This window comes from Gadus chalcogrammus, chromosome 16, assembly GCF_026213295.1.
Source record: "Gadus chalcogrammus isolate NIFS_2021 chromosome 16, NIFS_Gcha_1.0, whole genome shotgun sequence".
Classification (NCBI taxonomy): Eukaryota; Metazoa; Chordata; class Actinopteri; order Gadiformes; family Gadidae; genus Gadus; species Gadus chalcogrammus.
Window position 1 is genome coordinate 1,547,183 of NC_079427.1, and position 23,424 is coordinate 1,570,606.

Here is a 23,424-nt window from a genome sequence, read left to right on the forward strand (position 1 = left end):
GAGATCTAGCCTTCCACAATAGGACTACGTTTACATTTAGCAGACGCTTTTATCCAAAGCGGCTTAAGTACATTTGTCAGAAGAAAGAGAAACATTACTATATCACTGTCGGTACAGTAAGGATGTTCATAGAAACAAGTGCCAAGCTCTAACTATCACTAAGTTAACCCATTCCCCGTACACAACAAAGACAGCTACACAATGCTAAGTACTATTTTTAAGTGCAAAGGCGTACAACATACAATAAGTGTGTACATTAAGTGCCAGGACGTACCAACGTATAATAAATGCTTAAGAGGGCTGTGGGGGAGGGGTTAAGGGGAGAGGTTCATTGCACCAACAACGTTCAAACGCACGATGTTCCCGCAGGAGTCCATCCACATCCCCGAGGCGGTCATCTCCATGTCCATGAAGCCCGCAAACAAGGTAACGAGCCGTCAGTCCACGTGCGAACACACCGGGACCTCGTCCCCTTCTGTGGCCCCCGCCGTCTCCAGAGTCCGGACTCTTCTTTACGTTGTCCTGTTGGTCCACAGAACGACTCGGACAAGTTCTCCAAAGGCATCAACCGCTTCACGCGAGAAGACCCCACCTTCAGGGTGCACTACGACACCGAGAGCAAGGAGACCATCATCTCTGGGATGGGCGAGCTGCACCTGGAGATCTACTCCCAGGTCGGCTCACAGCCTCCGTTCCCGTTACCGGCATTCCCAGTCTTCCATCTGAAATCGCTCTGTACCATCTGCAGAACAAGCAGTATCTATTTCAATATAGTGGAAATGAGGGGGAGGGGGGGCTGTATTGCTATCTACTACAGTTAGTATTGTTCTGTTTTCAAACCCGTCATCTCTACATGATTGACTTCAGTTTCCAGCTCCATATTCTTTAAACGCTATAGCGATATTGTTTTGTAAGCACGTTTATTCACCCGATTTATTTGTAGGCATATTTCAAATACAGATCTTCAGGCTGTTTATCCTGATCCAGAACATCTGTACTAATGTTTGAGGAAAAGCAACCCTATAACCTGACTGTGCCCTCCTCCTCTTCCTCTCCAGAGGATGGAGCGGGAGTACAACTGCGCCTGTGTGATGGGGAAACCCAAGGTGGCCTTCAGAGAGACCGTCACCAACTCCGTACCGTAAGACCACCTACCAACACGACACACACACACACACAACCAGAACCACAAACACACCACAGAGAGCCCCTGAATCGACATCTTTATTTATTGGAAAAGTAGCACGATGTAGAATGTTATGTCACGACTATTTCTGGTACACGTCCCACACGGCCGGTGTGAGTCTTCAGGTCTTTGCCGAGACCAAGTGCGTTATATCGGTAGCGAACCTCAACAGGAAGGGCTGGCGCCCCCGAGCCTGTGAGACCTCCGTACACGCGTGCAGCGGGAGGCTGCGCCGTGGGGCGGCGACGGAGGCTGTCTGCTAGTGCTCCTGAGGAGGCTCACAGTGATGGCATTTCGGCAGCAGCTCCATCTGGGAGGCCTTCACGCCCTGTTGTGGAGACCAGGAGGCCAGCAGCTTCCAGTGGATGATCTCCTGCAGCGGACGGGAGAGATGTTAGCCCGGCGGTAGTAGGGGGCCATAAGTCAGGCGTCTCAGTGAGAGCTGACGGGGGGGTCAGGTTTACTGGGCGGTTCACTGCGCCACATCGTAAACGTCCGGAGGTTACCTGAGACACCATCTCATGCAGCAGAACATCGTAGTTGAACCTCAGCTGGTTGTTCTCCGTCGCCTGTTGGTCCAGAGAGGAGGGAAACATGTTGGTCGACCGTGAGAAAGGAATTTGATCTCACTGCAGGGCATGATGCGATGGCAGAATGACGTCATGGCATCATCTGTCATTTTGAGTTCTCCCGTCTTCATAACACCACCACTCTTAGAAGACCAAACATGCCTGAAGGATTGGCCTTTAATCTAGAGTCCTTCTTGGGTTCATTTGGGTCTTACTGCAGGGGGGGGGGGGGGGGTCAGTTGGGGGGCTCACCAGTTGCGTGACGCTGACCACCTGAGCCATGTTGTACAGTGTGTTCTCGCTGGACTCTTTCAGCATGACGAAGCTGGAGGCCACGCCCCCCAGGTGCCAGAAGGGCTCCATGCCCGGGGCGACGTGGCCTTGGCTGTCTGTGGGTCACAGGTCACATGGGTCAGTGGTCACATGATCCGTGACATCAGTCATTATGTATTCATAGAACACAGTCCGAGGTTATGGATTCTGGACTGAAGCAAACTAATATATATTTGGAATATCGTTAAAGCTCTGTCTGAGAGGTGTGTGTGTGTATTATATAAGGATGATCGTGATACAGAATCATTTTACAAAGTCAAAATAAGGCCTTTGTTTCAGTGTTTGGCACACGTTATATCCATCTCTATATATCACTCTATCAATCTATCTATATCTCTGTCTATCCATCTATATCTATACATCTATCTACATCATCATACCCAGATGGAACGACGGTACAATACCTGGCAGGTTATGTCCCGACAACAGATTCTGACTCGTGTTGTACTGGTTGTACAAGGCCTCCTCTTGAGCCTGGGTGTTGATTTCTGATTTGCCCTCATACGAAGTGGTGACCTGGGGGGGGCCCCCAGCAGGGCCCCCGGGGAACACCACCTCCGCCGTGCACGTCTCTTTGGTCTAGAAGACAAACACAAGGCCGGGTTGTAGAGGGATGACAACCGAGGGACTTTGAAAACGGTTCTGATGGTCCACTGCCTCTATTCACACACGGCAGCAGTGCTGCTGTAGATACTGTAATACACTCCTACAGTGGTACCCAGTATTGAACTGTTCCTTAGAGAAGGTTTGGGAGCAGGTAAAGGTGGTACATGATAACAAGTCATTGACAAGGCCAAATTAAACTGTCTGATGCCCAGACTCCAGGATCGTTATTATTAGTAAGGGAAGAACATTGAGTTTGATTCAAAGACATTGCACCGTAGATCATTTCAAACATAACGCTGACTACTGGCCTATTCCCCAGCGTGTTTCCATTGCAACACTCGTGGAGACCATGAATCACAGGGTCTTACGCCGCTGATTTGGTCCTGCAGGGTGACCTCCAGGCTGTACTTCCTCCCCGAATCCCCCAGCGCCTGAAACACAAAACCAGGCGTTACTAATGCTGTGGTAACAATTGTAAATGATCTAGTTCTCAAAATCAAATTTTCAGACAGTAAGTGAATGACATATACATCGCTGTCATCTTAAGAGAACCCTTCAATAAGAACAAGTGCTGTTAGTAGTGACTATGCTAGAGGCTATCGGTATATATATTCGGTATCGGCCGATACTCAAGTTCAGAAATCCGAATTGGTATCGGGAAGGACAAAATGGTTTCGGAACATCTCTAGTTTTTAATCCCTGCCCACCTCTAGACCTGGTTCAGAAGAGCCAGGTTAAACCCCGACTACCTCCGCAGGTGTTGGGTTAGACCCTACCTACCTCGGCGGTGGCTTTGTGGACTTGTCTCAGCGCCCCCCACCAGTAGGGGGAGCCGTAGCGCGTGTTGAGATGGTGCAAGACCACCTGGGCCGCCCTCCTGGCCGGGTAGTGGTTTGGGTTCAGCTCCCCGGTCAACATCACGTCCACGTCTAGAGACACCTGCTGCTGCTGCTGCTGCTGCTGCTGCTGCTGCTGCTGCTGCTGCTGCTGTTTTGGTAGGGTGAGGGGGGGGGGGGGGGGGGGTGCAAAGGAGGAAGGGGATATTGGAAAGGATCGGTCAGGACCTAGGAGCCGGCGTTTGCAGGCGGAGAGAGTGAGGCAGAGTGAGGGGACGGGGGGAAGGAGGAGAGGTTTCCTGGAGGGACTTTGACCGCGGGGTGTGCCCTGGGAGGCCGGTAGTTCTGGTCTAACGTTGGACAGGGAGTGGTCTCTGTGGGCGGAGACACTAAGAGAAGAATGTGTTGACTAGACAGAACAAACATACAGTAGTGTTAGTAGCGTAGAACAGCTTGCCTATGGATGAGGTGGGGACACTGTTTCTCATGCCCTACACGAGAAAGACTCGACTTCCTGCTTGGGTCGTTCTCTTCAGGGACCGCCCCCTTTTCTTTTAAAGAGACAGGCTTCTGCAAATCGTGCAAGTTGCATTTCAGATGTTCTACTTGCAATCATTCTCTGTTCCTTCTTCCATTAGACTTATGAAGAAACGCCCTTAAAAGAAACGCCCATAGCTTATCATCCACATACCATATTCATTAACTGATTTTGTTTAACCAATTCCCTCAGAATCAGCTCCAAACTGGATCTAGTCTGACCCTGATGAACTAGATCAAACTGGATCTAGTCTGACTGCCTGACAAACTAGATCAAACTGGATCTAGTCTGACTGCCTGATGAACTAGATCAAACTGGATCTAGTCTGACTCTCTGCCTGATGAACTCGATCAAACTGGATCTCCCCGCGGTCCCACCGCTGAGCGTTCCTCCGTGTGTCTCCAGGTTCGACTTCACCCATAAGAAACAGTCCGGGGGCTCGGGGCAGTACGGGAAGGTGATCGGGGTCCTGGAGCCGCTGGACGCAGAGGCCTCCACCAAGGTGGAGTTTGAGGACCAGACCGTGGGGACCAACGTCCCCAAGCAGTTTGTCCCCGCCGTGGAGAAGGTACGTAGGAGGAACAACTCAGACGTTTAGGAGACCAGCGGAGGAGGCATCTGGACTTTCTAGTTGTATCACCTTCTGAGGTGTTGAACTGGTTCTTATCCTAGCTGCCCTTGTTGTATATGGGGAATGGGTTAACTAGCGATTCTATGACCATCCTTACTGTACCAACAGCGATATATTGTTGTCTCTTTCTTCGGACAAATGTACTTATTGTAAGTCGCTTTGGATAAAAGCGTCTGCTAAATGCCGTAGATGTAATTGTTATTCTAATTCTGACTCTGCTTTGGATGGTAGACTAGCAGGAGAAACCTTATAAACCCGGTAAACTTTGTAAACACGTAGAACTGCAGCGCTTCATTGACCGAACGCAACTCCAAATAGTTACTGTGATCATAATCGGTCCTCTTGAGAAGTTAAGACCCGATGGAGACGAGGAATACCGGACTAAGTCATGATTCCAAATGGGAGCCAGACTTCATTAGGACCTCGACCGTAGGAGCCAATCACGGGCTAGACGTTGGGTGAGCCGTAACATGATTGGACGGTGAGCCATGTGTTCACCAGGGCCCTCCTCTCTGTCCTCAGGGCTTCAGGGAGGCCTGCGAGAAGGGGCCCCTGAGCGGACACAAGATCTCGGGGGTCCGCTTCGTCCTGGAGGACGGGGCCAACCACATGGTGGACTCCAACGAGATCTCCTTCATCCGCGCCGGCGAGGGCGCGCTCAAGCAAGGTGGGGTCGCAGCCGCCGCCGCTCGGGTCTCGGCCTCCTCATTGGCTCGTTGTCTTCAGGCCCGGTAGTCCAGGGGTTAGGGTGGTTCGACTCCCAGAACCAGTGTTGCCAGATTGGGCCAGATTGGGCGAAAAATCTGGCCCAATCTGGCAACACTGCCCAGACCCTCCTGGAAGGTTCTTGGCAGGGTTCTGGGACTTCCAGAAGCCTTTCTGGTCCTCCTTGTGGACGTCTCACCCCACTTCCTGCTCATTAACGGATTCTGAACAAACTAAAACACCCTGTCTGTTTTGGATCAGAGTGTCGGCTGCTAAACGACTTTGTGTTGATGGTAAACGGTGTGATGGTGGGAGGTTTGTTCATGTATCCTCTCCCCCCCCCCCCCCCCCGCGGCGTCTCAGCCATGGAGAAGGCCAACACGGCCATCCTGGAGCCCATCATGTCGGTGGAGATCGTGGCCCCTGAGGAGTTCCAGGGGCAGGTCATCGCCGGGGTCAACCGTCGCCACGGCGTCATCACCGGGCAGGACGGCGCCGAGGGATACTTCACGCTGTACGCCGACGTGAGTCATCTGACGGACGGCCGGACGAGCTTCACATCGTGGTAGCTCAGGGGGTGGAGCGGGTCGGCTGGTAACCGGAAGGTTGCCGGTTCGATCCCCGGCTCCTCCTAGCGGAGTGTCGAGGTGTCCCTGAGCGAGACGCCTCCCCCTCACTGCTCCTGACGAGCTGGCTGTCGCCCTGCGTGGCTGACTCCGCCGTCGGTGTGTGGATGTGTGAATGAATGGTCCCGTTTGGATAAAAGCGTCTGCTAAATCCCCTAAATGTAAATCAGCCTTCCATGGTATGTACAGCACTTTGGGTATTTATTAACTCCCCTTTCCAACCCTCAGGTCCCTCTCAACGACATGTTCGGCTACGCCACAGAGCTGCGATCCTGCACCGAGGTACGGACCCTCTTTAACTAAACGGCCTCCTTATTGGAACCTCCTTCACTAAACGGTCTCCTTATTGGAACCTCTTTAACTAAACGGTCTCCTTATTGGAACCTCTTTCACTAAACGGTCTCCTTATTGGAACCTCTTTCACTAAACGGTCTCCTTATTGGAACCTCCTTCACTAAACGGTCTCCTTATTGGAACCTCTTTCACTAAACGGTCTCCTTATTGGAACCTCTTTCACTAAACAGCCTCCTCCGAGCTTCAGCGTGGGAGGATCCCGTCATTCGGTTGCGTAAACGCTCGTACTGGCGTTCCGACAGCCAATGTGTTTTGTTGTGCTCCTCCAGGGGAAAGGAGAGTACACCATGGACTACAACCGATACCAGCCCTGCCTGCCGGCCACGCAGGAGGAGCTGGTGCATAAATACCTGGAGAGCACGGGCCAGCTCCCCGTCAAGAAGAAGACATGGAAGAACTGAGCGGGAGCTCTACTGCGTGGTTACTAGACACCGGACTCTGACACCACCTGTCCCACCCCCCCTTAACCAACCCACCCTCCCCCTAACCAACCCACCCTCCCCTTAACCAGCCCTTCACCACCCTCCCTTTCTTCTGCTCCCCCACGGCCTTGACTCGGATGAGTCACTCACATTGTACATATTTCATCAGTTACTTTGTCGTTCTCCTCCCTCCAGTTTTTCTTTGCAGCAGAGCGGTTGGTTAGTTAACGGTTAGTTACCTGGTCTGGCGTCCGACGGGACGGTGGACGTGAATATTTGAAGCCGAGCGTCTGATGGGACAGTGCAGCGGCAGGTTGTGTACTATGTACAGAATGTTCTTAAGAAGGAGTGGATACCAAAATAAAACCTTTTACGTTGTCCTCCTCAGTGTTGGTTTGTACAACTTTATCCATTTAGATTCAGATTCAGAGATTAGATACGATTTAACAGCGTCTATCAAACACATCGTCTGTAACGCATTCAAATACCTAACAACAAAACTACTCTTTAACTCCTCCGTACGAAGGCTCTCTTACCTCCGTGTTGATGGGTGTGCTGATGTTCTGGTCGGCCCCCGAGTCCACCCTTACTGGTTCTGCCGCCACTGGTTCTGGTGTTACTGGTTCAAGCGGTACTGGTTCTGCCGCCGCTGGTTGAGGCGGTTCTGGTGCTACTGGTTCAAGCGGTACTGGTTCTGGTATTACTGGTGGTAGCGTGACGGTCCCCAGAGGAGCCCCCCGGACAGCAGACAGCAGAACAACGACCCAGAGGACCCTCATGAGGGCAGGAGACATGGCGGCGTGGAGGAGGAGAGTGAGGCTGCTGCTCGGTGCGGAGTTATACAAGAGGAGAGACGGGGGCGGAGGGGGTGGTGGGGGGGGGGGGGGAGAGGCTGTCCAGATCCTGCTGTCCAGATCCTGCTGTCCTCCTGGCACAGAGACCAAAGCTATCTAAACAAACGGCTCCTCTCACTCGAAACGGGAGTCGAGTTCACGCTGATAGTGCGAACGTTTTCTGCAAAGAGAAAAACAAGTTTGAAACTTTTCCACTGCGGCTGTGACAGACGGGAAGTGAGGAACACAGACTGTAGGGCTCGTTGACTGCGACGGCCCTGGGAGGACGCACGACTGGAGCACTTGTTTTTAGTGGAATTTTAAGGTTTTGGTAACTTTTCTCCAAACCAAACCCTGGAGAGATGTGTGAGGCAATTCTTAAAAAAAAAAAAATCTCTAGACACGTGACCTAGCTTGAGCTTGAGGCTAAAATAACTGTGGAGGATGCCTGGTTTCATCAGCCTCTCCTGGCCGAGGCTGATTGGACTCCTGGGCACACCTGTTGCTCATTGAGTCATCAGTGTGCACAGGTTAGACCGGCGCGGCCACACAGGTTAGACCGGCCACACACACACAGGTTAGACCGGCCACCCCCCCCCCCTACACACACACTCTCAGGGAGAGATCCCCTGCGTGGGAACAGGAAGCACCTGGCCGTGGATCGTGGTCGACAAACCTTCACATTCAGGCCACGTTTATACGTAGCAGGGTATTTATAGAAACCAATATTTACCCCCCTCCGTTTTCAAAAATAACATTGTGTTAGCCTAGCAGAGGCGAGATGTTTGCATATCATGAATATTCATAATAAGAGCCTAAATCTATCTATCAATGTAAGCACCAACAGAGGATCATGGGCATCAGGGCTCCGTTTCCCGATAACGATGCTCGTACGATCATTCTCACGATGGATCTTGCAAGCCATCGTAAATTTCTTTGGAGCGATTCGAACGCGCGTTCACTGCACTCACGACGTTCGTAGGATTGTAACCGTCTACTGACACTGTGCTGAAATGGGCTCCGTAGGAGGGGGAGACGCAGGAAAATGGGGTTAAAAAGCGTTAAAATATCTCCCCATCAAGGCCATCAACAGAATAGCCTACGAAAAGATTAGACTGCAATAATATGAATGCTAAAGATATTAAAACACAATTGATTAGGCCTAGGCTGACATACTACATTAGTCCTTATCCTGAACGAACTACTACATTTTTTTCAAGGCATTTTCCCCCCTGAAATAATTACAAAAATAGCTTGAGTGACAACTACATTTATCTTAATGTGCAGCAAAGAGCCGACTATCTGATTCCGCATAAGGTTTTATTGATTGGCGCGCAATTTAGAATCTATGATGCAACATTCCATTAATTCAGTAGCATTCAAACTCAGATTCTGGGCTTTGAAACCCGGCTATTGCTGACCCGATTAGGAGAGCTTGGTCTAGATCCTGCCCATATTGTTGGGCAGGATGATGTATAGGCCTTTTTACACTGCCAAACCGGACACCCGCATGCAAGAATGAGCTCACGTCTGAGTAAAGGCTACAAACGAAATTAACTATTTACAAGTGCAAAAACTTCAACTTATTGTTCATTTTGCTGAGCACTTGTTTTTTATCCCGACAAAAGCCTCATTAGGAAAGTTCCTCTGCGTCTCTCGTAGATCGTAGGCCTACGTGTGACTACATAACCTTCTCACATGATCAGCACAGCTCGCGGATTTCACTTACACCGAAACAGCCTGCCCTGCAGGGACGTCGTTAGGCTTATTTTGGGGGGGCTAAGCCCCCCCTACAAAAAAAATAAAAAATACTTTTAATATATATTTTTTTATTTTTTTGTCAAGGAAATCGTAACATGCCTACACTTAACATAAGCCAGAGTATGAGTTGAAATAAATACCAATACAATTAGAAGTTGTCTTTTGGATAAAAATAGTTTCCGAGAGCGCTGGCGGGAGGGACTAGGGGTGAGGGGTCATTTAACGTTACATTTTCTGAAGGGTCGGCGTCAGGCAGAGTAAGAGAAAACAGGCCATGATAGATGCTCTGCTGTACTCTCTACTGTAATATGAATTACAGAACCACTTTAAAGATGTGATGAAATTTTTTCGCATGCATTTCGGGCACTGCTAGGGGCTAAGCCCCCCCAGCCTCTAAATCCTAGTGACGTCCCTGCTGCCCTGGCCATAATATCCCTTATTTTCCGGGTAGGCTATACTAGGTTATTAACTTATCCTGGAAATGATAATAGTATATTAAACAAATCCCAGCACCACACCAAAAGGAGGCAGCAAATCAGAGCTAAACATATCCATCTGCTCATTTCCACATTGTAAGAGAGCAACACAAAACAGGTTTATAATATTTGGATGTTTTATTTTCTTTAAATCAAGCAGGTTACATTTCATTCGTTTTTACACAATCTGATATTTGGAGGCATTTGCAAATATGCTCATAAATTACATGATTTGTAATCCCAAAGAATGAGGTGGTTAATGATCAATATTGGGATCAACCTACTAATGTAAGCATTACGTATGCAGGCAGAAAAAGAAAAGTTCCCATTAAGATCTCATGTGAAACACCACAGGTCTGAAATACTCAGGAACACATGAAAATGCACAAAAATGAATTTCACTCTCCAACCTTTGGCTAAAGAGACGTTGACCGGCCCACAGAGAGCCTGGAGCTCACGGGACAACATTCACACACATTCTGCTTCATGAAGAGGTCAGATTATCGTCAGACCATAGACATTACATGCAAGGACACTGAACCTTTTGGCCAGATTACACATAGAAATTCAATCCAAAACAAAATGGGTAAAGATGAAGCATGTTTATCGATGCGGCAAACAAAGGTTCAAATATCCTCCAAAGCACTTCAAGCCCTCAAAGAATGAAACTCAAAACGCAGATGAGGTAAAAGAAGAAACTTCTAAATTAAAGTGGAGCGACCCAGGGACAAGTCTGGTTTGGGTTAAAGATTATGGATGGTTAACTTTGCGTAACATGTTTGGACAAGCAAGTTTAGGTATTAGGCGAGCGAGTTTAGGCAAGCGACTTCAGGTATTAGGCAAGCGACTTCAGGTATTAGGCAAGCGAGTTTAGCCAAGCGAGTACAGGCAAGCGAGTCAAGCTAAGCGAGTTTAGGTTTTATGCAAGCGAGTTTAGGTTTTATGCAAGCGAGTTTAGCCAAGCGAGTACAGAAAAGCGAGTCAAGCCAAGTGAGTTTAGGTTTTATGCAAGCAAGTTCAGGTATTAGGCAAGCGAGTTTAGGCAAGCGAGTTTAGGTTTTAGGGAAGCGACGCGAGTTTAGCCAAGCAAGTTCAGGTTTTATGCAAGCGAGTTTAGACAAGCGAGTTTAGGCAAGCGAGTTTAGGCAAGCAAGTTTAGGTAAGAGTCAAGTTACTTTAGGCCTCACTTTATCTGCGGTTAAATTGCGGCATTAGGTTTAGAAAGAAGGTTAAGATCCAGGCTCAGGTTTGCTTCCAGCCTCGTCCCTCTAGTCGCTCCCTATAAAGAGGGTTCCCAGCTACCGTGTTTAAATACAACAGCTGGGATTACAGATATGGAGTACAGAAATAAATGACAAAGATTGATTCAAACATTCTTCCCCCAAAATGTGGTGCAACATAAAATGGAGAAAATAATGACTTTCTCTCCATTGAAACCCAGTCATATCTTACGCTCTCACGAGGTCCCGCCGCAAGGGGCGGACTTACGAGCTCTATAGAGTGTGCACTGTGTGTTGATGTTGGGTGTGGATTAATGTGCTGGTGTAGCCATCCAGGGATCCTCAGGGTTTATGGGAGTAGGACACACTGGTGTAGTTCAGTACTGTGAAGTAAATTGATGCAAAAAGTAGAATCAGTGTCAAGGGCAATCAAATGTCTATAAATGCAGGAACAGCCCCATCTGGTCTCAATCAGCATTTGATTTCATAGACTTAAATTAGCGAAAAAAACAAGCATTTATTTACAGTCCTAGTGCTGGAGAACCAGGTTTCAAAAAAATTCAATACGAGCCTCCAGGTTCATTGGAGTTACTGCATTTAATTAACTTTAATTTAATTAAGAGCACACTAGTCAGTGGAGATGTTCACAGAAAAGACTTGTCTTCAGACCTTTATAAAGATCAGGAGGGATTATATAATTGCCGTTTGACGCGTTACGTCTGTTCAAGGAGGAAGTGAATATTTACCAGCGTTGGGTCTCAGCACCATGACACCCAGCTGCCGCACTTCTGGTCTCCCTTTAAGTCGCCTGAAGGCGCGGTCAACTTAATTGAACCTAAGGGGAATGGGTCACAAGAAAAGGTTAGGATAAATCAAAGCTAAACATAGAAAGGATGAAAACAAGCATTGTCCAACATGGGGTTCGGCGATATTTTGATGTAAAAACATTTAGGTGTACGATCCAACCATCATAAACCGGCTCTTCTTATCATGTTTCCAATGTACCCGAGTTGCTACGCCCTCATCAGCCACCTGGTGGCAGACTTGATTTTGTCAGTAGAAGGAGCAAAATAGCCATCCAGCTTGATTACAGCAATAGTAGAGGAGCGATTCAAAAGAATGCGTTTGAGCACCTTCAGCCATTGGCTCTTGTTCAAGGACCTCCCACTGATTGGCTGAAGTCAGATCTTATTCTCTAGAAAGTTTGTTACAGAAGAACCCCCTAGTATCAAAGCAACATACCCGCCAAACAAAACTAACCTTGTTGAATGAATGAAAATGTCTTCAAGATGGTCAATCCAGTATCTTACCGGTTCCACATGGAGTCTCTAGTCGGCTGCGCTGCAGGCCTTAGGTCCGTCCTCAACTCCGGGACGAGGTCCGGAGTATAAAGAACCAGTCAGTCATCAAGCTGCTTGGTCTCTTGAAAGAGGTGGAGGTTTGACTACGCTGTGGATACGGTATGGGACCATTTATCAGCGGATCTGAACTACAGAACTTTAATCACATCAGCTGTAGGTTTATGTACCTTCTCCGGAAAGATGAGTGGTCGTCAGCCCCTGAGCAGTGGTCGTCATCCCCAGTGACTCCTTCAATCCTGCTGGAGCAAACACTCAGTTACCATTTGGAGATGACCCAGCTACCCTAGTGTACTCACTACTAAGTGATACAACCCGGTTCAGTGTTTCCCCCAGACAATGTCTTAGTCAAGGTGGGAGTCTTAGGTGAGGGTTTCAGTTCGCAATAAAACATACAACCGCCTTTTCATTTGCATTCAAAATGCTTTATGGCACGACTATTGTTTTGAACAGTATACAGTATTACCGACAAATTATTTATCTATATTTTTGTACGGGAGGAAAGTATGTTTTCTTTCCCTACGAGTTTTGCATTTTGTTATTGCATAATTATTTTTTTATATATAATTTTTCTACATTGGTAGTCAAGGCGGGGCCCTACTGTTAAGACGGCCGTAACCACAGTGCTGGGGGAACACTGCAGTTAAACATTAGAGTTTAGTCCCCACATGGCGACGCCACCAGTTCATGGCTGCGCTCTTTGATTTTCTCGTTGATCAGATTGACCTGGAGAAAGAGCTGACCTTCCATGGACGAGGAGCTGGTTGGTCTAATCACAAGCCGCCTTCGGACCTCCACCGCCGGATCCCCCAGCCGTCCTCCACCGCCGGGACCGTCTCCTCCAGGACCTCCACCGGGCCGACCGTCTGGACCTCCGCAACGTCGCCTCATTTCTTCTGAAATGTGACACACGTTCTATTTGCACCCCGGACATTCCTCCCCGTTCATGATGCACTGGAGAAGAGTTTAGCTTTACTGGATGAGGAGCCGCCGCCGCCGGGCCCTCCAGGACGCCGCCGCCGCCGGGCCCTCCAGGACACCGGGCCCTCCAGGACACCGGGCCCTCCAGGACGACCGCCGCCGGGCCCTCCAGGTTGGCCTCCACCTCCAGGCCCGCCGTTGCCTCCAGGACCGCCGTTGCCTCCAGGACCTCGGCCGTCTCCAGGCCTTCCAGGTTGGCCGCCTCCAGGCCCTTCTGAAATGTGAGACACAAGTTCCAGTTGCACACTGGAACATTTCTCCCCTTTCATCATGGATGCACTGAAGATGAGTTTAACTTTACTGGATGAGGAGCTGCCACCTGGCCCTCCATGCCGCCCCTTCCAGGTTGGACGCCTCCAGGACCTGCAGGCCACCGCCGCCTCCAGGCTGGCCTCCGCCTCCAGGCTGGCCTCCGCCTCCAGGACCTGCAGGCCACCGCCGCCTCCAGGCTGGCCTCCGCCTCCAGGCTGGCCTCCGCCTCCAGGCTGGCCTCCGCCTCCAGGCTGGCCTCCGCCTCCAGGCTGGCCTCCGCCTCCAGGCTGGCCTCCGCCTCCAGGCTGGCCTCCGCCTCCAGGCTGGCCTCCGCCTCCAGGCTGGCCTCCGCCTCCAGGCTGGCCTCCGCCTCCAGGACCTCCGCCTCAGTCCTTCTGAAAGGCGAATGACGCGTTCCATTTGCACACTGCACATTTCTCCCCGTACATGATGCAGATAATCAACTCTCTCACCGTTCTGCATCCGTTGGGCTGCACGGCTCCCGGCCTTCCCTCCACCTGCAGCGAGCCCCTCCAGACGACCGCCACGGACCTCCAGACGAGCACCTCCAGACGACCGCCTCCATCACCTCTACTGAAACAAGACAAAATCCATTTAAACACTGGAGATTTTTTTCTCCTCGCTCAGATGTCAATAGCTTACGATAGCACAAGCCGCCTTCGGACCTCCACCGCCGGATCCCCCAGCTGTCCTCCACCGCCGGGACCGTCTCCTCCAGGACCTCCACCGGGCCGACCGCCTGGACCTCCACCGCCGGGACCGTCTCCTCCAGGACCTCCACCGGGCCAACCGCCCGGACGTCCCCAACGTCGCCTCATTTCTTCTGAAATGTTACACACGTTCCATTTGCACCCCGGACATTCCTCCCCGTTCATGATGCACTGAAGATGAGTAACTTTACTGGATGAGGAGCCGCCGCCGGGCCCTCCATGCCGCCCCTTCCAGGTTGGACGCCTCCAGGACCTCCAGGCCACCGCCGCCTCCAGGCTGGCCTCTGCCTCCAGGACCTCCGCCTCAGTCCTTCTGAAAGGCGAATGACACGTTCCATTTGCACACTGCACATTTCTCCCCGTACATGATGCAGATAATCAACTCCTCCTCTGCTTTAGCTCCCACAGATCTCACTGATGCCCTACTGTGCAGTCTTGAGTGAGGTATTATTTAACCCAACAGCCAGCCACACACACCTAGCCTACATCCTGGAGCTGGTCCTAGTGGCTGAGAATGCATCTGACATTTTCCAGAACACCTCAGAGTTGCTGTGGCTGCATGTCAGTTTTAATTCTAAACAATTCACCAAGCCTAGAAAAAAAGTGCAGCAGTGCAGTTCCGTGTCTCACCGTTCTGCATCCGTTGGGCTGCACAGCTCCCGGCCTTCCCTCCGCCTGCAGCGAGCGCCTCCAGACGACCGCCATGGACCTCACGGCGAGCACCTCCAGACGACCGCCACGGACCTCCAGACGACCGCCACGGACCTCCAGACGAGCACCTCCAGACGACCGCCACGGACCTCCAGACGAGCACCTCCATCACCTCTACTGAAACAAGACAAAATCCATTTAAAGATTTTTTTTCTCCTCGCTCACTCAGATGTCAATAGCTTATCTTCTCCCATTCTGTGCGTTCTTGAGAAGTATAATTTCCTATAAACTCCCAAACCCAGCCACACATCTAATCTTCATAAGGACACTAGTCCTAGTGGCTGAGAACGCTTGGCTAACAAGCCAATCACAACCAATGACTGAATTCTAGTTTTATTCTGAACCGTTTGACCACGCCAAGGAGGAGTTTATAGGATGTGCAGTTCCACGGCTCACCCGTCTGTTCCTGTAGGACTGAACGGCTCCTGGCCAACATCCACCTGCAGCTCCCAGCTCCAGACCCTCTGTTGAAGCCTCTGGGAGTACAATCCGCTCCTGAACAAAAACAACTGTTCATAATATTTCCAAGGATTGCAGAGTACCAAATGATTTATGAAGCATGAGCTTGAATAGAAAATGTTCAAATCCTGTATAATGATTAATTGTTGTACAAATGTGTATAGTTCTATTGATCACTTTTTTATTTCTATAAAACATTTAATGAATAGTGGGAAACTACACAAGAAAAGTAAATGAATGCGGTTTTAACACAGTTATATTAGCAAAGCAAGTCTTACCCAAAAAGTAAATAAATGGTGACCACATTTTATCATTATTAATAATTAACTATTTAGTGCTTCACTAAATTCCTATAGCAAGTGGAAACGTTACTCTCCTTCATTGGTGATGTTCATGTTCCTCGATATCTTCCAATGGACTCGTTGTGAAATCCTTCTGGATCCTGCTACGGTGACGGTTTCGGGCCGCCCTGGCGATTGCTCCCGCGCCCCCTCCCTTCTCCGTTCGCGTCGTATATTTTAATTGACTGATTAATGGCGCCACCAGAGGGCGCCCCCAACGCATTTGTCGCCCTAGGGCCTAGGCGGTCGCCTAGCTCGCCTATGCCGATCGGCGGCCCTGAGTGAGCATACAGTCTTTAGTTCACCAACTTCCATCTTTGTTGTTGAAACACCTCTTCATGTTGCGTATGTCCAACCTCACATTAGATAGCCTAAGGGCTGCTATTGGTCGGTCTATTTCGTACCGGGCAGAAAACGTAATATAACGGAGGGGCGCCTGACCGCATATTTGAAGAGCAAATTATATACGAGGTCCGTCTAGTTCCGAAGCTATTGGTGAAATACGCAAAACGAATATTGAAATGGTAATTTGGGCATTTAATTTGCATCTACATTTTGCCAGTGAAGGAGTTTAGGTTTGCCAATCCGGGGTCTCACAGTCAGTAAACATGTTCATTAAAATACAAATGTAAAGTCCACAGAACATACGCGAATAAAAACCACATTGCACCACCAGCGGTCAACAGCAGCAGCAGCAGCAAGTGTATTGAAAGTAGAAAAGTATTAAAGAGCAGAATAGAATTGGGAGAGTGGTGTGCAAGTCAGACACCGCATCTAACCCAGGACCACCTTGCAGATCACAAGCAGCAAACCTTCTACCAGACCAACCAAACACACATCAACAGGCCCCCAGTCAGTAGGGTCAGTCAGACAGGTTTCCACAGAAGGGCTCAGTGGGGTTATGGGTTGAGCAAAAACAGACCTCTTCTTCCTTCCACAAGTTTCCATCATGGATTTTTCGGACATGTGGAGTCGGACATGTTGCAAGTTATCCGTGGATTCCTGAGGGCAGTGAAGTATCTGCAGAAGGTGACGTCCAGGTCCAGCGGTCTGCCGCATTGACCACGAGATCTTTAACCGAGTGGGACCGCCTCGGTTTGTAGTAGGCCTAGAACAGTTTGTGTTCAACAGCGTGGAGGTCCTCGTTTCCATCAGAGTTGTTGCAGTTCTTCCATGCTGCTTCCACAGTGAGCAGAGGACACTTCCCAGTGTGGTGGTCGGTGCTGTAGCGTTAGTTAGTCAGTCGATCCCATAGATAAACCACTCAACACAAACTACCACTTCCATCAGCAAATCCACATTAACCTCCAGCGGTAAAACATGTACAATAGAGGGGCGAGAACCGACGACAGGAGGAGATGGGAAGAGTGTAACATGTGCAGTGCTCATGAAGGAAGTACCCCGCGTTACTCACTGCGTGGGTCCCGGTGGCGGGGGTCCACGTCGGTGGCCACGATGTCCGGATTGTTCAGCCCACGCAATCCAACGAAAAAAAAACGATTAACATCCGTCACGGTGGGGGCGCTTTATGAGGAGAGGCGGGGGAGACGCAGCTGAAATCAATTAAGAACTAGTGACCTCCAGAAGAACGTGATTGGTTGTGAGCGAGAGGCTCGAGACGAGAGACGGCAAAGGCCTGCCGCCTGCGTATTGGTTAGAGCATACACTGACTGATATGACCATGTCAACCGGTGTGCTGACTACTTGTACACAAGGAACCATCAGATTTTACTTTATAGATTTAGAGAAAATGCCATTTGAAAAACGTACACATGCATATTCTCGCCTTTGCAAAATTGCATTATGTCAGCACTTTGAAGTGGGCTATAGACCGAATTTCACATACGTTCAGGCACTGACTGATATGACCATACTAACTGTTGTACTGACTACTTGTACACAAGGGACCATTTGATTTTACTGTATAGATTTAGAGAAAATGTAATTTGAAAAATGCACACATGCATATTCTCGCCTTTGCAAATTTGCATTATGGCAGCACTTTGAAGTGGGCTATAGACCGAACTTCACATAAGTTCCGGCACTGACTGATATGACCATACTAACTGTTGTATCCACTACTTGTACACAAGGAACCATGTGATTTTACAGAATAGATTTTGAGAAAATGTCTTTGAAAAACGTACACATGCATATTCTCGCCTTTGCAAATTGCATTATGTCAGCACTTTGAGGTGAGCTATAGACCGAATTTCACATAAGTTCAGGCACTGACTGATATGACCATACTAACTGTTGTACCGACTACTTGACCACAAGGAACCATTTGATTTTACTGTATAGATTTTGAGAAAATAACATTTGAAAAACGTACACATGCATATTCTGCTGGCCAATGGAGTCGAAGGTCCGCACTGGCGGCCAACTTGCCGCAGTCAGCTGCTCACCCATAACACCGTGTTGACTTGGTAGTGGTACATGTACTTTTTAAATAACCATAACCACCTTGCTACATTTTCAAACGGTTTGTTTTGTTATAAACGTCAGAGATGTAGTTACGGCACTGCATACATGATACTGATGAATAATTATGTTAGATTCTAAAAAAATTGAAATGTTCTAAAATAGGTACAATATTATAACCACGTTAATAAGGTTTGTAAGAAACCAAACCGTTGGGAAAACGGTTGAAAATGTAGCAAGTTATGGTTATTTATAAAGTACATACAGTAGCCTACCACTACCAACACAATGTTATGGGTGAGCAGCGACTGGCAAGATGTCCGCAAGTGCGGACATTCTAGACGCCGCCGTAAGACAGCTAGTGTTATATATATCTACACACGTAGGTGAAGGGTTTTATTTTGAAAACGTTGCGAGATACCACCCAAAGGCTGTTTAGAGTAAAGGCGCACGAAGATTTTGTGTGACGGCTGGTTTAACCGCGGATGAACGAATGGCGGCTCACTTGACCGCAGTCCTAAAACCCAGTTTCTACCCGTTGACACGACAACACGTAACCGGCGTTTTCAGAAATCTCCACTTTGGCCAGAGGTTTTAGAAATGATCGTTTTCTGTGACAAAAACGGCGTTTTCGTGTAAATGAGAGGCCAAACCGTGTGAAAATATCTGCGTTTTCCCTTCGTGTAAACGGGGCCTAAACCGGTCCTCCAACACCTACCAGTCACCTAGGTGGAGTGTAGAGTAAAGGTGGAGGTGGTTGGTGTAACCTGCACACACTGATGCTCTAGAGTCCAATCAGACTGGGCCCGGTGAGGCTGCTCAAACCAGCCGTCATCCACACACACTCCCACAGAACATTAATTCATACATCCAAGCAAAACAACTAGAGGCGACTTTAATTGCATTTAATCTTTATGTTCAATCTTCATCCTTATCTTTGCAATAAACAAGGTAACGTTCCCAGACAACCCCAGAATGATTTGTTCCTCAGATATAGAGAACATGGAACATGGATGAACCCCCTCAACACCCTGAACTCAAACACTTCACGTTCTGTCTCTCACACACTCGGCACAATATATTATTATGTTTAGTTTGGTTTAAAATGCACATTTCCCGTCACAGTCAGAACCATAGAAACAGTACGAGTCCATTTGTCGATGTACACCGAGGGAACCACACTGCCGATCTACACAACACTGAGGGGTCTCAGGGGCTGATGGTGGTCCCACGTCACGCAACGCAACTTACGCGAGGCCCACGCAGACGCTTCGACGCCGTCCTGAACCTGTTCTGGTTCTGCGTCGGGTTTCAGTGAGCCGACCAATCACAGCCCTTGCTGCCGCGTCGCCACGACGGAAGGTTACGATTTATGGGAGGCGCACGTCCGGCCCTTGCGGTGGACGCAAGGAGGGTCCGCAAGGACGTGAGGGGTCCGTCACCCCCTTGTGTTGCGTGAACGTGGGACCATGACCATCCCTTCGGCGTCTGCTCAGCGCTGCGTTAGCATCGTTAGCACACGGCGCACATCTCTCTCCTCTTGTCCTTCTTCCTGAGGGCCAACGTCCTGCCGCCGGCCGCGATGCCGCCGTCGCCATGACGCCCGCGGCTCTGTCCGGGGCGGGGGGCTGCGAGCGGGCCGTGGGGCCGCCCGGCGTCCGGCGGGTCGTGGCGCGGCGCCGCCCAGCGGCCCGGGAGGTGGTCGATGAGCTCGTACAGCGTGAAGAGGCAGAAGGAGATCTCGTCGTAGGCCGTCCGCGTGCCGCTCTCGAAGAGGCAGGCGAAGGCCACGGCGGGGGGGGCCGCGGGGGAGGGGGGCCCCGGGGGGGGGGCCAGCTCCAGGTAGGCTAGGTCCGAGTAGGCGCTGGGGCCCTCGTAGATGACCCAGGGGCCCGCCCAGCTGTCGGGGTCCCGGGGGAAGGGGCTGAGGTACACCCCCAGGTCCCTGCGGGCGTCGGGCCAGGTGGGGTGGGAGTACACCACCCAGGTGGGGGGCAGGAAGTTCCCGGGGGACTGGCCGGGCTCCCCTGTGGCGTTGAGGGGGGGCGGGGCCTGTGTGGCGTTGGGGGGCGGGGCCTGTGTGGCGTGGGGTGCAGCAGACGCAGACCGGCTGCGGTCCGCTGCTGGACGGGGGGGTGGGCGGAGGGGGGAGGGGCCGAGGCCGGCGGGCGACGCGCGGGGGGGTCCGGGTTCGGGACGTCCCGGGGGTCCGTCCGCGTCTCCGCCCGGTCGCAACGAGCAGGACGTCCAGTGTCGGGACCGGGATGGGCGCGGAGGGGGGGCGGGGCTCCCGCCGGGGGGCCGACAGAGGTGGACGGGGGCGGGGAACCCCACGACGCTGCCGTGGCAACCGTTGCGCGGCTCCACCAGCCGCGGCACCAGCTGGCCGGGCTGGAAGGCGGCGCCGCGGTCCAGGCTGAGCGCCTGCACGCGGCAGCCCAGCGGGCTCCGGGCGTTGCAGTACAGCAGGCTGCCGCCGTCCTCGGCGTCCACCGACACCACCTGGCACTCCACGCTGTCGGGGCCCGGCACCGCCTCCCCCAGGCGCCACGAGCTGCCGTGCGTGTCGCTATGGAAACAGAAGGAGCGCGGCGTGGTCTGGCAGAGCTGGCTGAGGCAGCGGCGGCAGTCGATCTGGTAGGCGTAGGCCGGGACCAGCAGCCGGCCCGACTTCAGCTGGATGCCGTGGCCGGGGCCCAGGGCGAAGGTGGCCCACTCTGGGGGGGGGGGGGGAGGGGGGAGAGAGGAGGGCGGGGGGGGGTCAGATCAAACAGTACGGCAGGTTGGTATAGACACGGATCAATATCAATCAGTTGGGCTCTACAACGCCACACTGATTGTTTTTAGCGTGTGAAAAAAATTCTCAGGCTTTTGAATATTATCATATATTATACATCGTTTTTATTGTGCATTCTATTCTTTTGTGTCCTCTGTTTGACATTCCATTTTCTTTAGGCCTGTTCACACGGCCAAGCCGGTTCGGTCGTGGCTTGGCACTTCCCGGCAATTTCACTGTCTTGCCTGTGTGAAACCGAGGGGGTCAAATCCACCCGTTGCCACGGAGAGGGCTTTCCTGGTTCACTGGAGAAGGCGGGGCTGCGCACGGAGAGAAGACCTCCTGACCCCCTGGGTTAGGGCGGTCCTACCGTTAATGGCGTCCCCCCTGTGTGAGGCCCCTCCTACAGTTAATGGCGTCCCCCCTGTGTGAGGCCCCTCCTACCGTTGATGGTGGCCCCCCCCTGTGTGAGGCCCCTCCTACCGTTGATGGTGGCCCCTCCTACCGTTGATGGTGGCCCCCCCCGTGTGAGGCCCCTCCTACCGTTGATGGTGGCCCCCCCCTGTGTGAGGCCCCTCCTACCGTTGATGGTGTCCCCCCCCCTGTGTGAGGCCCCTCCTACCGTTGATGGTGCCCCCCCCGTGTGAGGCCCCTCCTACCGTTGATGGTGGCCCCTCCTACCGTTGATGGTGCCCCCCCCGTGTGAGGCCCCTCCTACCGTTGATGGTGTCCCCGATGACGGCCTGGGTGAGGTCGCTGGCGGGCCCCCAGGTGGCCCCCCCGTCGGTGCTGGAGACGCAGCAGAGGCGCGTCACGTTCTTCCCGGAGACCAGCTGGAAGGACTCGGAGACGTGGCCCAGCACCGCGATGAAGAGCAGGAACAGCGTGCCCGTGAACTCGTCGTACACCGGGCACGGGTTCATGGAGCGGTGGCCAGGGAGGTGGGCGGTGCCCAGCACGCGGAGCTCCTCCCACTGGGGGGGGGGGGGGGGGGGAGGGATAAACATAGGGCTAGGAAGGATAGTCCTGTGGCTAATGTGCCTCTTGGGCCTAAAGGTTCTGGGTTCAAATCCCACCGTCCCCCGTCTACCTGAGGCCATCCTTGAGCGAGATGCTCCCTGACCCTTACCTGACATGAATCTAAGAAGTACTAAATCCTTGTGAGACACTTTGAACCAAAGCGTCTACATCATAGAAATATTGAGGGGTAGAAATGCTGAATAGACCGCATTTATTCAGCGCTTTTCTAACCAGTGGCCACTCGAAGCGCTTTACAATATTGTCTAAGATTCAACCCTTCATTCACACATTCACACACCGACGGCGGTGTCAGCCACGCAGGGCGACAGCCAGCTCGTCAGGAGCAGTCAGGGAGACACACTCCGCTAGGAGGAGCCGGGGATCGAACCAGCGACCTTCAGGTTACCAGCCTACCCGCTGTACCTCCTGAGCTACAAGCCCCCCAAGAAGGGCAGTTCTCGTCTAAACACATTCTCTGCTTCTGCTGCGATGAGGCCGATCCAGGAGGAAGACTAACCACAGGAACCCATGAACAACACAGAGACCCCACGAGGGGAGCCCTGGGGGTCCCACTGACCTCCACGTAGTTGCGGTAGAAGGTGCCCCGCCTCAGGACCAGCAGGTGGGCCTCGGAGTCGGAGGGGCTGAGCCGCTCCTCGCAGAACGCCAGGAAGGAGTTGGAGCGCGGCAGGAAGAGCAGCGCCGGCACGCGGTACGTCACGCCGTTGGCCTCCTTCCGGAACAGGACCGACCGCGCCGGGAAGTACGGGGAGCGCATGGCTGGTGTGTGTGTGTGTGTGTGTGTGTGTGTGTGTGTGTGTGTGTGTGTGTGTGTGTGTGTGTGTGTGTGTGTGTGTGTGTGTGTGTCTCAGTCACTGGTCTTCAGTCAATGGTCCCCTAATGTTTCAGAGAGTAAAAAAGGCAGTGTCTGTTTTTCTGTCCGTCTGGATGAGAGAAAGGTTGAATACTGCTCTCAGCTCTTGCTCTTACTGTCTGTCTGTCTGTCTGTCTGTCTGTCTGTCTGTCTGTTAAAAAGCACAACTACATCTGACATCTGAGTCTAATTCTTCTACACATGAGTCCAGTTATCACACCATCGTTGCTGCTTCAAAGTGTATTTCACACTCGAATGTGGGACTGAATCTCCAGTGAAACGAAGTGTTTAAACAGGAAACATGAAATTAAATAATAACAAGTTAACAAGGTAAACTCAGAGCACTATCAGAGATTCTTTGCGAGTGGCCTCTGCGCTTTCACTCCATCTCGCAACCTGTT

At 51.4% G+C, this 23,424-nt stretch overlaps 3 protein-coding genes and 2 long non-coding RNA genes across 10 annotated transcripts in view; 1 reads left to right on the forward strand and 4 right to left on the reverse strand.

Moving 5' to 3' along the window:
- The window catches only part of gfm1 (G elongation factor, mitochondrial 1), a 13,210-nt gene extending 6,007 nt beyond the window's left edge, over positions 1 to 7,203 (forward strand). The window contains exons 12-19 of one of the 2 annotated variants that reach the window (XM_056612303.1): positions 370 to 426; positions 537 to 674; positions 1,059 to 1,141; positions 4,474 to 4,636; positions 5,222 to 5,366; positions 5,768 to 5,928; positions 6,259 to 6,312; positions 6,654 to 7,203. In XM_056612303.1, coding sequence (XP_056468278.1) covers positions 370 to 426; positions 537 to 674; positions 1,059 to 1,141; positions 4,474 to 4,636; positions 5,222 to 5,366; positions 5,768 to 5,928; positions 6,259 to 6,312; positions 6,654 to 6,785 — 933 coding nt within the window. In that variant the 3' untranslated portion in view covers positions 6,786 to 7,203. The remainder of the gene's footprint in view (positions 1 to 369; positions 427 to 536; positions 675 to 1,058; positions 1,142 to 4,473; positions 4,637 to 5,221; positions 5,367 to 5,767; positions 5,929 to 6,258; positions 6,313 to 6,653) is intronic. The other variant, XM_056612304.1, reaches the window with a different exon arrangement.
- lxn (latexin) lies at positions 1,185 to 7,632 on the reverse strand. 5 transcript variants are annotated; one of them, XM_056612310.1, is made up of 7 exons: positions 7,343 to 7,632; positions 3,475 to 3,642; positions 3,063 to 3,125; positions 2,493 to 2,667; positions 2,008 to 2,144; positions 1,693 to 1,755; positions 1,185 to 1,559 (listed from the first exon to the last, which is right to left on the reverse strand). In XM_056612310.1, the coding sequence occupies exons 1-7, from the start codon at positions 7,598 to 7,600 to the stop codon at positions 1,446 to 1,448; spliced, it is 978 nt and encodes a 325-aa protein (XP_056468285.1). In that variant the 5' UTR covers positions 7,601 to 7,632; the 3' UTR covers positions 1,185 to 1,445. The 5 variants fall into 5 exon arrangements, with proteins under 5 accessions (XP_056468285.1, XP_056468283.1, XP_056468282.1 ...); XM_056612308.1 differs by having other exon boundaries at positions 3,475 to 3,672; XM_056612307.1 differs by having other exon boundaries at positions 3,475 to 3,678.
- A 2,340-nt stretch (positions 7,633 to 9,972) lies between these two features.
- On the reverse strand, positions 9,973 to 12,526 carry LOC130406746 (uncharacterized). Its single transcript, XR_008904505.1, has 3 exons — positions 12,407 to 12,526; positions 11,843 to 11,931; positions 9,973 to 11,479 (listed from the first exon to the last, which is right to left on the reverse strand). It is a non-coding gene; the product is annotated as an uncharacterized LOC130406746 (long non-coding RNA).
- Positions 12,527 to 15,290: 2,764 nt separating this feature from the next.
- neu4 (sialidase 4) lies at positions 15,291 to 22,927 on the reverse strand. Its single transcript, XM_056612425.1, has 5 exons — positions 22,727 to 22,927; positions 21,848 to 22,103; positions 20,579 to 21,070; positions 20,045 to 20,473; positions 15,291 to 15,316 (listed from the first exon to the last, which is right to left on the reverse strand). Exons 1-5 carry the CDS (start codon positions 22,925 to 22,927, stop codon positions 15,291 to 15,293), a joined length of 1,404 nt encoding a protein of 467 aa, XP_056468400.1.
- LOC130406745 (uncharacterized) lies at positions 15,625 to 17,467 on the reverse strand. The gene is made up of 2 exons (XR_008904504.1): positions 17,344 to 17,467; positions 15,625 to 17,152 (listed from the first exon to the last, which is right to left on the reverse strand). It is a non-coding gene; the product is annotated as an uncharacterized LOC130406745 (long non-coding RNA).
- Positions 22,928 to 23,424: the final 497 nt, after the last annotated feature.

Coding starts and splice junctions, on each gene's coding strand:
- neu4 (XM_056612425.1), bottom strand. CDS start 22,927: ATGCGCTCCCCGTACTTCCCGGCGCGGTCGGTCCTGTTCCGGAAGGAG. Junction 22,104..22,726: donor TCTACCGCAACTACGTGGAG/GTCAGTGGGACC, acceptor CCCCCCCCCCAG/TGGGAGGAGCTCCGCGTGCT. Junction 15,317..20,044: donor GCTCATCGACCACCTCCCGG/GCCGCTGGGCGG, acceptor ACAGAATGGGAG/AAGATAAGCTATTGACATCT.
- lxn (XM_056612306.1), bottom strand. CDS start 7,600: ATGTCTCCTGCCCTCATGAGGGTCCTCTGGGTCGTTGTTCTGCTGTCT. Junction 3,682..7,342: donor GCACACCCATCAACACGGAG/GTAAGAGAGCCT, acceptor CTACCAAAACAG/CAGCAGCAGCAGCAGCAGCA. Junction 1,756..2,007: donor TGGTCAGCGTCACGCAACTG/GTGAGCCCCCCA, acceptor CTGGACCAACAG/GCGACGGAGAACAACCAGCT.